Source organism: Protomyctophum parallelum (assembly GCF_964188405.1).
Source record: "Protomyctophum parallelum genome assembly, chromosome: 22".
NCBI classification, from domain to species: domain Eukaryota; kingdom Metazoa; phylum Chordata; class Actinopteri; order Myctophiformes; family Myctophidae; genus Protomyctophum; species Protomyctophum parallelum.
Window position 1 is genome coordinate 34,478,347 of NC_139714.1, and position 14,839 is coordinate 34,493,185.

Here is a 14,839-nt window from a genome sequence, read left to right on the forward strand (position 1 = left end):
ATCAGAAGCGTCCTTTATTGTGTGTGTATTTGATTAAGTACTGTAACTGTACTTAAATACTCCACTACAAGTCAGAGGAAAGTATTTTTTTACTTTTTACTCCACTACAATTATTTGTTATTAAGTTAATTCATTATTAGTTACTTTGCAGATTTCAATTTTTGCAAAGCTACATTAACAGCCTGTATGCTTCATATATAAAATAGACGATCTACCATGCACAACATGTTGCATGTTGCTCACGAGCAACATGAGCTTGTAGATCAGTTGTTTTTGAAAATGTTTGACTACTTTTACTTTGGTAAGTATATTGTCATTCATCATTGCCGCTGTGCTTTTACTCGAGTCAAAGATTGAATACCTTGTAACATAATATTATTTTTACGTTGTGGTATCGCTGTACTTTTACGTACGACATGGTTTGTTTTTGTCATTTAGCATGACCTTTGACTGTACTCCCTGTACTGTTCAACAAATAGAGGATTCAATCATTCAATCAGACTTCTTCCAGAGGGAGGCCACAGCACTAGCGGATTCACTTCATGGCGTTCGTACAGGGTGAGGTAGTAGGTTGTGTGGTTTAAGGGTTGTTATTTGAACCCAGTCAGGAGTTAACTGTACAACCTACTGCCTTCCCTGGAGGGCAGCAACTCATCACACTACCGACAGCACGCTTCACCACCACCAGTGGTGTAAAGTCACCCAGTACATTTACCCAAGTGCTGTCTTCAAAGTACAATTTTGAGTGTAACTCTATACTACAATGTACACTGTAATTCTTTTGCCACCAACAGGTAAACACCACCAGCAACACCAACGAATGACTCATGACGTAGGGGCTAGGCCTTAAATACCCCTGAGGCGCTGGGCGCCTACGTCACGAGTCTTAAACCCGCAGGCCATAATTAAATGTCCTGTGGGAGTTCATGAAATGAAATTCTGTATCTCGCTTTCAGAACGAAACCTCCCATAGAGCGAAGTATTTCGCGAACACAACTTAAAAGAACCACAGGCAAAATAATGCTGAAAATTGGTGTTTCATCTACTGAGTGAGTGTATCTGAAACACGCATGCCACACAGTCACGCACGAACACACACACACACACACACACACACACACACACACACACACACACACACACACACACTGAATGAGATCATATTTTCATTATGTGTTATTGTGAACTATATTAAAGACCAATAGCAATAAAAAATAAACTGCCCTAATGAGTCATGAGTGGAGCTGTTTTTCGTTTTTCATTCAGTTGTCAGAAATGTTACTTGGAAATATTGCATAATATTGTACAAGTGGTTCTCAACCTTTCCTCCTTTTCTGGATCAAATCTCAAAAGGTGTTGGCAGTCCACAGCTATCTGTGCGGCATGCCCAAAGCCCCCATTGATTCCATACTCTCCCCTCATCCATGACATGTCACTGTCTGTGCCGAGGTTTCCTCTGAACATGCTTAATTAACCACTTAAAAAACTACAGCAACCGTATTGTGGGGAAATTAAGCTTTCACAGGAAAATAGCTTATCGACAAGCTTACACCGTGTCGCAGCAGCAAAAGCTTTCCCCCCAACAGAAAACCGAAGAGCCCTGAGGGACTACGCTTAAGAAGGTCCTGAGTTGCACACCATATATGGGTTGTATATACCGGTATGTCTCTTAGCTCAGGTAACATGAAGTAAAACTATTCAAGTTTTATCAATCTTTTTTCTTTTTGCTAAAACATTTGTCTACTTGAGCCCTAATAATAAAAGAAATAAAAGAAAATCTGATAATTATTCTACAAAAGAATGCCATGGTTTGGAATTCATCGTTTGTTTAATTTTTGGTAAATTTCATCAGTTCTTTGTACATTGGACAGGCTCAAATAAATATTTGCTCAATTCAAAATTCCTCTAAATCATCTGTTCATGCCTTATGCCGACATAAATGCCATTACAGCCATGGTGACAGTAGGTGGCAGCAAATGATGGTGTTTAGCCAGTTTTAGGTTTAGAGATAAATAAATAGGCCAAGTCTTATTAGACAATGTGCTGCAGCTGGGCCAACAGAAGAAAATAAAACGCATGTTAATTCGATCCCTTGACACAGATTAGACTCATTATAAAGCCTAATGATAAAAGAATGCAAAGCCCCCACGTTTAAATATGAAAGGTAAAAAGTTGTCATATATAATGCTGTGTAGGACTGGGACATTATAGCTTTTATACCTTCATATGTGAGCTGTTTAATATGTGTAATATATGCATAATAGATCTATCTTGGTGTGTGTGTGTGTGTGTGTGTGTGTGTGTGTGTGTGTGTGTGTGTGTGTGTGTGTGTGTGTGTGTGTGTGTGTGTGTGTGTGTGTGTGCGTGTGCGTGTGCGTGTGTGTGTGTGTGTGTGTGTGGGGGGGGTATGAGCGTGATGATTGGTTGAAATCATAGGTGTGTCGGGAGGTGTGGTGAGTCTATAATGATGTCATTTCCGAAAGTGCTTAACTACTTTTGACAAGTTTTCAGTCCCATAGTTTGAAGGCACGGCCTCACTGTGATTGGCTTATTAGTGGATGGTTGTCTTGCCAACCACTGACGCTTGCTTGAAGACAGACATACATGATCACTGCCCCGAAACCAAAGCAATGATAGCACATTACATGATCATTTGAAATCAACAATTAGGTGGCACTGGTAGGACTTTTTGTCTAATCCTTTTAGCTCACATGTCTGACTGTACCAATTGTGCTGTACATCGAACAATCAATAAAGAATAATGAAGGTTAAAATATTGATGATAGGCCAACACAACAATTCATACAAACAAAACTAGACTACAGGTTGGCAGATCTATCTGCGGCTGTGACAACCAACTAGCCAATCGCAGCACGGACCAGGTCGCCCCAGGCGATGGGATGGTATCCACCCCGTCCAGTCAGTCACAGTGTTGACAGAATGGGAGGCTGCTGCTGCACTAATGTTCTAATGTGCTGCTGGCTGAGTGAGGAGACACTGCCCGGAGGGAATATTACGATTATTATAATTATAAAATAAATAATAATAACACACACCTGACCTGATGGCTGATTGACAACACACCTGTCAGCAACACTTGAACTGAAACACACGAGGACAGCGTCACAGCGCTCACTGCAGGTAAATGTACACCATTTAATATAGTGTACAGTGTACACACATGTAATTATTTCACAACAATGTTATGTAATGATGATTATAAGGATTTGTCGTGCCCCCGGATCCAACCTTTTGTCTTGTGTTTGAAGAGGTTTAAGTTTAACTAGCCCCCAGTAGGCTATGTTCAAAGTTTAACTTTTCCACGTTTTTCCCAACAGTGTTGAATCAATGTTTTGTCTAAATAAACCCAGGGATAGCTCTATTGTTATTGTGATAGGCTTTTATTTATTCATTCCACGCGCTGTTTATTCATGTCCAGTTTGTTAACGGCATGATTTCACTGCTGGCAATTTTGTTTAGGTAGCATAAATGACTCTCCTTTATATTTGACCTGAATGCACCCCCCCCCCCCCACCCCCACCATTGTTCTCCTCTCTGAACTTCACTGTGGAATTCTGAGTATTAATTTAACCCTGAGAGAGACACAAATAAATGCATAAGTTAAGGTTTTACGGTGTTCCTTGCCTACACCTGTTTTTATCATAAAAACTATTGGAACATGTGGAACATTAATTTTCCATTTTAATAGAATCTATTTTGCTTTCCTTTTTATCCCCAAATGTTCCGCTCGGCTTCTCTCTTTTCCATTTCCAAGTGGTACTATATTGGATACAGCCTGATGGATGATGATGATGATAACTCACTGCCAGACAGTGTACTGGACTTCCACTTTATTTTGTGCTGACAAGTTCCACACTGTAGAACTTGGCGTCAGCAAAAAAGAAAAAAGAAGTCCCCACAATACCTCATAAAGCCCCAATCTATAGCCTACCTAAAACGGACCTACATATTTGAATCCTCACATTCATTTAGAGAAAGAGCGAGATTAACACACACAGTCAGTCAGTCACACACACACACACACACACACACACTCACACACACACACACACACACACACACACACACACACACACACACACACACACCTCTGAAGAGAAAAACAAAAAAGACCATTACTCCGTCAAAAGTATAAAATAAAGAGGCCTGAAAAGAGAACCACTGCCCGCTACAGGTTGGCCTGTTAAGTAGGGACTAGGGAGCAGCAGAACTGAGTGGGATATAGCGAGCGTGTGTGGTGGGCTTCATCCTCCCACATGACCAACTGTTGGCAGCACCTGGCAGTGACAGGGACGCTAAACCAGGGGGAAATAATGGCATAATGACTAAATCAGGGAGAAAATCATGGCACCTTGGTGAGTTAGTCATTGGTTCATACCCGGGTATGTGTGCAACCAAACTATGTGCAGACTATAGACTTGGGACCGCAGGCAGCACAGATCCTATTGCTTGTGGCAACATTGCTAATAAACAGCCACATTTGCGAAAAAGTTTTAAATCATATTCAATCAATTTTAAGATACCAATCCACTGAGGACATAGCTGCATGAAAGTCCCTGTTATTGTCCCTGTACCACGATGAGTTCAGTGGGCTGATGCCGACAGGATTCATGGCTCCCTTATTATGCCAGAGGTCATTGCCCGTGCACAAGACGGGCAGAGGTTTCCATTCCTAATTTTATAGTTTATAGTTTTATGGCAGGATTCATAACATTACTGGGTGACTATGACTACACATTCTGAATGCTAGTAGTGTACATAGAGTTGGGTCTGTTGTCCTCAGTCGCTCCCTTAGGCTTATAGCTTCCTCTCCTCCTGTTGGTCACAGATAAAACTGTCTGTGGGATTATGGTTCCGCTGAGATTTACAAGACAATGTCCGGGGAGAGTGTCTGAACGCAATGACACAACCCCTTTCCTTCCTCAGTGGGCCATCCTAACGAGGGCATGTAAGGCAAAGTACACAGCAAAATCCACAGGGTTATAGCACACTCTGAGAGTGTACCAAAAAGAAAGCCCGCTACAAATTAAACATGCAGTCAGTAAAAAACAATATTTGTATTTATAGATTTATTGTTCTGTATTTCCATAGTATTTCATTGCTATAGTAATATTGTATTATTAATATTAATTATTGACAAAATCTTCTGTATTTCCTGCCCGATGTGCCTCTATCTTCACCGCATCTGATGCATACATCCGGAATATTACAATTATACTTATTAAGTTTAACTGGTGTGATGTACACTCTCATAAGCCAATTGTATTGTAGAAGTTTTAGACGAATATTCCCAGTCTGGGATTGAGCTTGTGCACAAGCTGTACTCCATTGTTCCATTGTTAAATCCTCCTGAATATCTGTTTTCCAGGCATTAAGCCTATCTTCCGAGGACTCTGGAGAAAAGTCAACCAATAGAGCATAAAAATGATATTATCCCCCTTCCGAATGGGTCATTAACCAAAGCTTTCTCCAGCACAGACATGGATGGGGCCAGCATGGATTGCTCCAGATTAGTTCTAATAAAATCCCTCAGTTGCAGATATTTAAAGATGTGTTTGCAAGGGATATCATATTTAATGCCCAGTTCCTCAAACGAGAGCATACCCCTACCCCTCTCAAAAAACCCTTAATTGACCTATTCCCCTATCAGCCCATAATGTAATCCCCCCATCAGCTCTACCTGGCACAAATTGATTTATTACCACAAATTGGGCCTGAAGCGAGAGAGACGTGGAAGTTCTCATCAATAATGAAATGGTATAAATTATTAGGGGAGGCAGTGGCTCAGGATGTAAGAGCGGCCTCCTGGGAACTGAAAGTTTCCCGGTTCGATCCTTGAGCAAGACAAGACACAGAAGCCCTAATTTCTTCAGAAAGGGTTGATAATATCATCGATGTATAGTACCTACATACAGCAACACTTTATTGCTGCATGCGTGCCTCAGTAGTACACAGCAAATTCCTTTTAACTGTGAGGTGTGAAATGATTTGGCTAGCTGTGTTGAGTCAGTCTGCTGGGGGACACCTTGTGTTGTTTGGCAGAACCAGTTAGACAACCGCTGTACTGCACGCACACATGCACGTGACATCTATACAGTATTGTTATACTTCAAGAACATCGCCATTTTAGAATAGTGGTTATTATAGGCCGAAGCAGCTTCGCATCGCGACACATTGTTGTGACTGTGAGCTTGTATCTGAAATGTTTGAATAACTGAATTATAAAATAGGGTTACTGTGGTTAAACTGTGAATTCTATGGTGCTATATTGGTGCTATATTTTGGTGAACCCCACTTTGGACCCCACTTTGAAAACCACTGCTAAAGAAGTCCCCTAATAGCTTCATTTTTACATTCTCAGGGGTTAATAAATTGACAGCCAGATGTATTTGACATAGGTAATGCAACCAGAGCACATTTATTTTAAGTGTGTTTGGTGTTTCGTTAAGTCAAGTGGGTTTAGCATTAGGAGTTCTGTCTTGTTCTGACTTGCCTCCAGAGAAGAAAAAAGCTCAACTTGCTGTAACACTGTAAAATCCTCAGTGTTCATTTATCCATTAGAAACTCCTAGGGTACAAATGTAATGCATGTCTATTGTGTACCCTCTCAGAATTAGACGAAGACTTTACTTTGAAAAACATAAGATAACTAGAAAAAGTGCCCCTCCCTCGGGGCACAGGTCTCCACCAGTGTTGTTTTTGGCAGCAAATTTCTATTTTAGTTTTAGTCATAGTCTCCTGAATAGTTTTCACTTAGTCTTCACCTGGAATGTATTAGTGTTAGTCTAGTTTTAGTCGACTAAATGTCATAAGATTTTAGTCGACTAAATCTACAGGTGATTTAGTCGACTAAAATGTATTTTTGCGGGCCTTGTTGCTGTCATAATTACTTATTTTACACTTGCTGAAAATAGCCGATCTACAAGCTCACAACGCGTTGCAGCGCGTTGTGAGCTTGTAGATCTGCTATTTTCAGCATGCAACCAAGTGTAAAATGACTTATACTGGATCTGTTGTCCACTAGTCCCTTACTCCCTTCCTAACATTTTAGTCTAGTTTTTATTTGTTGACGAAATTGTCAGTATATTTAGTCTTAGTTTTAGTCACCATAGCATAGTTTTAATTTAGTTTCCATTTAGTTTTCTTCAGTGGAAAAGGTAGTCGACGAACATTTTTCGTCTTAGTTTTAGTCGACGAAAACAACACTGGTCTCCACCAGGGCAGGTCAGGTTGTGGCCTCCTGGTGGAGGCCAATGTGAAAAGGGTGACATTTCAAGTTTTCAACCTTGGATGGCAATTGGATGATTTGAGGCATTTTATTCCAAAAATGTGTTTTGCAAAAATATGCCTGTTGGTGGTGCTATAACAGGCCAATGTGAAAAGGGTGGGATATATTCCTCAGCCTAGTAGGGAAGTCTGTGAAGGATTTCATGTACATTGCATGCTCCGTTCATGTTGTTTGCAAGCTTTGAAAACCAATGTCAGCCAATTAGGTGGAATCTGAAATATCGGACAGATCCGTCTTGAACACATGACTATAGAGATAGTGTGTAACGAATCGATTTGTGGGATTTTTGGACAAAATCTGGAGGAGCAATATATAAAAAAGGGTTTTTCAAAGGTCGGCCTCCTGGTGGCGCTATAACAGGCCGTTCTGGAAAATTTGGGGCAGAGGTTCATTGTTGGCATCCAAGGAGTGTGTGTGGAAAATTTTGCATCAACCGGGTTAACGGTGCCGGAGATTAGCTGTTAACAGACGGACGGACGGACACGCACGCACACACACACACACACACACACACACACACACACACACACACACACACACACACACACACACACACACACACACACACACACGGACGGACGGAGTGCAAAACATGCCTTCGGCCTGGTGGAGACAATAAGTGTTATGACTGTCTCTACTATGCTTGTTTGTTTCTCTATGCTTGCTTTGTTTCTGCAAACAGAAACTCTGCTAATTATGATAATTATTGTGTCTGTCTAAGACCTATAGGCCTATCACTGTATATTTGTATATTATACTAGAGGTTCGGGCCTCACAGTTTGGGCCCTCACACCTACGTTCCACAGCCGATCTGACTGATATATTAATTAATTTAACAGATGTTTGCAACCCTGCAGTGAACATCTGGCAGTTCTACTGATGCCTCCTGTCTGTTCTGGAACAGAATGGAACAGAACAGAACAGACAGACAGACAGACAGACAGAGGGATCAAGGCTAGGGTTGGAATCCTTTCGAATTTTAATGAATCCAGTTCCTAAAAGATTATAATTTTTGATAAACACAAATTCAATCATACATACAGTATTGCATACATATTACTGTGGTGGTTCTCAAAGTGAGACCCAGGGACCCTCCGGGGCGTTCCAAATGGACCCTTTCCATCAGGCCTGTAACTCCGAGAGTTAGGGTGGTCCTTGAAATTAAAACGTTTGAGAACTGTAATTATGCGGTAGACGTGAAGTCCACATACCAGTTCTGATACCCGTTTCCGTAGCTCTATATGACACGTGAAGCCATCTACTGTTGGGCTATATTTTAGCCTAGTCAAAGGGGCCCAAGTCATGATCTGGACAAACTTAACTATGCAGCATCCATTAATGAACATCACTTTGTAAGTCATTCCTGTCACCTTCTCTGTTCTGGGCATGTCATAGTAGCTTAATATTGGTTCAAAATATTCAGCATGAAGCTGACAGATGATCTGCGGTTTCAGATGCAACAAAGTATTTAGTCTTTTCATTTACATTCTTTCTGTCATCCTCCCGTCTTCTCCATTCCCCATCCTCCTAATCTTCCCCAGTCTGATGAGCGAGCGGGCGTGCCTGCTGGCCTCCCGTCCCGGGCCCAACCCCGGAGGTCCCGCAACATGGTAGACATGCCTGGGGACTGTGTGCCCTATACCCCTCCAACCCCTCTGAGGGACTCCGGCCTGCTGGACAGCCCCCTATGCGGAGACCTAATGGAGGACCTGGACGACATATCGTGCTCCATAGGGGACGAGACGCTGGCAGGACCCTTATTGTTCCCCGACCCCGAGTACCAGAGTGCCGGGTCCGAGGGCTCCCTCAGCCTGGGTGAGTAGCAGAAGCGTAGGCGTCCATTGGGCCACTTGGCCACAGGCCCAGTCAATGAAGATCTTGCCCAGTCTAGCTTCAGAAAGACGTGGGCGAAAAACAAAACGAAACGGGAACAGATTCATTGGCAGCCCCTCACCCCGGCCTATGCATGCACATTTCTGCTGTAGCGAACCACAGCAAGCCACCTATGTTTTCAAATGGCCCCCGTTAGCAAGTTGGCAAAACCGGTTTCACCTGTCAGCTGTTTTTGTCTCCACCAGGCCGAAGGCATGTGGGGAGAGTATGTTTTGCACTCCGTCCGTCCGTTTGTGTGTCCGTCCGTCCGTCCGTCCGTCCGTGTGTCCGTGAACAGCTAATCTCGGCCACCGTTAACCCGGTCGATGCCATATTTTGCACACACACTCCCTGGATGCCAACCATGAACCTCTGCCCCAAACTTTCCAGAACGGCCTGTTATAGCGCCACCAGGAGGCCGCTTTGTGCAAAACAAGTTTTTGCACAGTACACCTACAGATTTTGTCCAAACATCACGCAAATTGGTACACACACTCCCTGGATGCCAACGATGAACCTCTGCCCCAAACTTTCCAGAACGGCCTGTTATAGCGCCACCAGGAGGCCGCTTTGTGCAAAACAAGTTTTTGCACAGTACCTACAGATTTTGTCCAAACATCACGCAAATTGGTACACAGTCTCTCTAGAGCCATTCAACCAAACCGGTCTTTCAGATTTCTCAGACTCCATCCTGATTGGTTAAGATTGGCTTCCAAAGTTCACAGGAGTGCTCAGTTTCAAACAAAATGCTGCAAATCATGAACACATCGCGTGATTTCCGTCAAATTGTGCACCCACATTCCCACTAGGCCCAGGACAAAATGCCACATGAACAATTTCAACTCAGCCTCAAGGTGGCGCTATAACTGGCCGAAAAGTGTTTTTACCTCTAACTGCACGGATCTGTGGATAACCTGGTGGAGACCTGTGCCCAGAAGGGCACTTTTTCTAGTTTGTATTCTTTCTTTTTTTTTTGTTCTGTTTATTGAATAGCACTCGATGACATAGTCAACATTTTCATTACATTTGTGCCCCTTGCCCCCACCCCTTCCAAGATCTGTTTCTTGTTGCCAGTACATATTCACAAAATATGTTGTGAGTGGCCTAATTCGGCATAATACTGGCCAGTATTTGAATGTATACAGAAAAATAAACAATACGAAAAAAGAAAAAAAAGAAAAGAAAAACAAAACGGCAACAAAAAGACAAAAACAACAACCATCTTAATGAATCTTATAATACAGGGTTAAGTGGTTAATTGTAAAAAATAATCCATTAAAAATGTTGTGTTGATTATTCGAATTGACCTACATGTGCTAGATTGACTTGGTTATTGCTTCTAAATGTGGGTTTCGATATATTTCTGCTTAATTGCCCAGCCTTAGTTCCATGGCCCTTTAGCAGCCTCTGTGCGTTCCCCCAGCACAACACTCCAAACACACCAGTTGCCTTCTGTAATTTTAGAAAGACACTTCGACCCGAATTCCTTCCGTCTGTATGAGTTGGTTATGCAACTGGCTCCGGTGAACTGGGTCACAGTACAGGGGAGAACGCCAGTCCTGAAGTCAGTCAGAGTGCAACGGAGATTCCTCCTCCAAAGCAGCATCTTGTCAGGGAAGCCTGTAGGAGCGAGGAGTAAGACTCAATGTGACGCCCTCTGTAAAGGTGGTTGCACACTGGACACAATTTTCGGAAAACGCCGCAAAAAATCCGAAAGTGTGCAGGGACCTTAACTCGGGCAACACAAATTAAGGACAAAAACGTAATTAACAAAACATGTTTAACATATGCATTATGCACAATATAAAATAAATAGTACTTCTGAATGATGATGAATGATAACTTTTTTTCCCCCCAACATAGTGTCCAAGTCAAGACAATTTTATTTATAGAGCACATTTAAAAACAACCAAGGTTGACCAAAGTGCTGCACGGTATATAAAAATGAATAAATAGAAATAAAAACCTCAAAAGATGACAAAAGCGGGACAAGGAGGTGATGTGCGGGACGGGAGAGGAACCTCAAAGTCAAGGGATGAAATTATACGGCATCAGCGCTTTTAAATATAACATCACGTCCCCCACCCAAAGGTCAGGTTCAGGCATTAATCATCATCATGTTTTGACCAGTGCCACAATGTATCAATCTGAAATGTTTTAGGTTTCGTCTAGTTTTAGTCGACTAAATATCATTATCCAATCCAATCCAATCCAATCCAATCCACTTCATTTATAAAGCACATTTTTATACAACAAGGTTGAAACAAAGTGCTGTACACAAAGAAATACTAAAAAAAAGCAACAACAACAACAGTACATAAACAGGGCAACATAAGGATACAATGCAGTTGAAGCAGCAACTCTTAATCAGTATGTTCAAATGCCAAGGAGTACAAGTGAGTTTTCAGACGTGATTTAAACACAGACAAGGATATTGAGAAGCTCGAGGTAAAAGTTCATTCCACAGTGTGGGTGCTACAACAGAAAATGACCTATCCCCCCAGGATTTCAGCTTTGATTTAGGGATCTTGAGAAGTGACTGGTCAGTCGACCTCAGGGCCCATGTCGATACTTTAGGAGTTACAAGTTCCGAAATATAGACTAGTGCCAACCCATTTACAGACTTAAAAGCAAACATTAAAATCTTAAACTGGATCCTGTAGCGCACAGGAAGCCAGTGTAGGGAGGCAAGGATCGGGGAGATGTGATCATACTTCCGTGTCCCTGTTAAGAGGCGAACGGCCGCGTTTTGGACTAACTGTAGTCGTGACAGACAGGCTTGGGTAACACCAACATACAGTGCATTACAGTAGTCAAGTTGGGTTGAAATAAAAGCATGTATGAGACGTTCAAAATCATTAAAAGTTACAGCAGACTTGACTTTCGCTAAAAGCGACTAAAGCGACTAAATCTACAGTTTATTTTGTCGATCAAAAGTGTATTTTGGGCAGGCCTTGATGGCGTCGTAATGCCTGATTTATCCCTCCCTAACATTTTAGTCAAATTTTTATTTGTTTTATGAAATTGCCAATATATTTAGCCTGATATTTAGTCCTTATTGAGGGTATGCACATGCATAAAGTGAATGGGAAAATGAGTGAGTTTAATGTCGTTTAATGGACAACTTTAGTTTTTTTCAACCAAGGTTCACGTTTTAGGTTGTTATTAGACAAAGTAAAAGATGAGTGTTAATTTTATGTTGATTTATTTTTGTATTATTTACTATAGTCCTAATAAACCCTAGGAAATTACATCTGGCCACAGAAGATCACAGGATCTACTGAATGTGAAGGTAGCCTACTGGGGGAAGGCTTATACTGTGTGTATAGGCTAAATATGTCAGTTTGTCACATTCAGTAGATCCTGTGATCTTTTGTGGCCAGATGTAATTTCCTGGGGTCTATTAGGACTATAGTAAATAATAAATAAATAAATCGCCATAATATTTTGTAAAAAAAATACATATTTAGCCCCATGCTTGAATGCCCCCGCCCCCCTGTCAAAAACTGCTAAAATCCCCAAAACGAAAGAAAGCAGCAAATGAAAGAAAATTAACACTCACCTTTTACTTTGTCTAATAACAACCTAAAACATGAACCTTGGTTGAAAAAAACTAAAGTTGTCCTTTAACATTGTTTAATGTAATCAGATAGGACTTTTCTGTTTGGATGTATGGGCTATCAAGGCCAGAAAAGTAGCCCACTGAAGCCCAACACACACCGGCTCCGTCCGACGCGGTGCGGCGCGTTGCCGCGCGGCGCCACCTGGAAAATAGAACTGGTTCTATCGGCGGACGGAGCCGGTGTGCGATAGGTTCATTGAAAATAATGGAGGCGGCTGTTTTGACGCGCGGCGGTCGCAGGCGGTGTGTGATGGGCTTCAGTCGGCGTTCCCACTTAACTTCCGGGTATGATGATGATGTCACGCGCATACCCTCTATAGCTTATTTTTTATTAATTTTTTATTACATTTTCGTCAGTGAAAAAAAAGGTGGTCGACGAACATTTCGCGCCGTAGTTTTAGTGGACAAAGTGAACACGGGTTCTGACTGTCCTCCACCGCTGCAGATCCGTTGACCCCGGCCTCCAGTCCCTCGTCGGGGGTCAACGGCGGGGGTCCCGACCCAGGAGGACCCCAAGAGACCTCCAGCCCCCTGAGCCTGGAGTGCAAGGTGTGTTCAGACAAGGCCTCTGGGTTCCACTACGGGGTACACGCCTGCGAGGGCTGCAAGGTGAGTCATGAATGCGAGTGCTAACGTTTAGCATGATGTGTAACGACTAATGCAAGGGTTCCTCAAACTCAAACGAATTGCAGGCATTATATACATTTAGTTTGACTCGGTTCCACGGGTAAACATGTGAAAATAGATGAACGGAGTCCAAGCTCACACGCCTCCCCTGTAGGAGTCTACCGGAGACTGCGCATTATTGGCTTCATGGGGTGTGTAATTGATAGAAAATAAGTCATTTTTTTGGATGAACTACTCCTTTAAGGCCTTGAAAAATGTATTTTCATTGTGATGGTGATGGTGGAGGAGCCACTGGCCGAATAAATTATATTCCATCGTACATCGCCGGCGCACATGACCTCATGCGTGCAACACACACACCACTAAGACGCCCTGAGGGCTAAAACAACAGGTCTGGGAATGGCCATATATGGACCTTTTTATTTTTAATTGATGTTTTTGGGCCAGGTAGGGCGTAAAATGTGTGCTAATTAGTAAGGCGGGGCCTCTGGCTAGCCCAGTTAGAGCCCAGGTAGGTCCGGGCCTTAATTTTCGGACCTGTTGAGAACTAGTTTTCGCTGGCTGCCAGGCGTGGCTGCGCTAATGACTTTGGGGTGGGTCCCGTCTAGAGTGGACGGGTATCAGTCAAAAGGGAGACATCGAAGAGGAATGACGGGTGGGGAAGGCTCAACATATGGTCAGCTCCATATATATAGTCAGATGTAGAGTTGCTGGCCGGCTCCATATATGCAGATCTGGGTGATGATCCAGTCTTCTCCATGTATGTTTGATTTCATATATGGAGACGGGTCAGACGGCCATACTGTATATTGGAGTGTGTTTGTTACGAGGCGTGACTGACGCTGTATTGGCCATTATATGATGCGACGGACGGACGGATGGACGGACTGACTGACAGGTTTTGCGGGTTTTCATAGTAAACTGCGACCTACTGTCGCAATAACTATGCGCCCTCATACAGTTAAAGCTTCACGCTATGAACTTTAAGCATGTGCAGTAGGCACACACACACACAAACACACACACACACGCACGGCGCATGTGGTACACTCATGACGATGCCTGACATTGAGGCGAGTGGAAAGTTAATCCCCGATTTACACTTTGTTGTGTGTCGGTGGAAATGTTGTGGGCCTTTAATAGTGAGGTAGGTGTGTAGCAGTCACATCATGTGAGGAGGGTGGTGTGGTGTGTGGTGTGTAGGACGACTGAGTTGACATGTCAACTCTCACCCGCTTGGCACAGTGCCTGGTCAGGGTGACGGTGACTGTCAACACACACACGCACACACACACGCACGCACGCATCAGATAAATGCATGAATAGTGACCTGACAACATAGTCTTTTAGGTTACACTTGCACAAACAAACGCATGCACGCTGTCACTCACACAAATGACTAAATCTAGT

At 42.8% G+C, this 14,839-nt stretch overlaps 1 protein-coding gene across 1 annotated transcript in view; it reads left to right on the forward strand.

Moving 5' to 3' along the window:
* The first annotated feature begins 2,947 nt into the window (after positions 1-2,947).
* The window catches only part of LOC310853472 (peroxisome proliferator-activated receptor alpha-like), a 33,954-nt gene continuing 22,062 nt past the window's right edge, over positions 2,948-14,839 (forward strand). Inside the window, exons 1-3 of the mRNA XM_083757814.1 lie at positions 2,948-3,141; positions 8,850-9,123; positions 13,248-13,411. Coding sequence (XP_083613940.1) covers positions 8,916-9,123; positions 13,248-13,411 — 372 coding nt within the window. The 5' untranslated portion in view covers positions 2,948-3,141; positions 8,850-8,915. The remainder of the gene's footprint in view (positions 3,142-8,849; positions 9,124-13,247; positions 13,412-14,839) is intronic.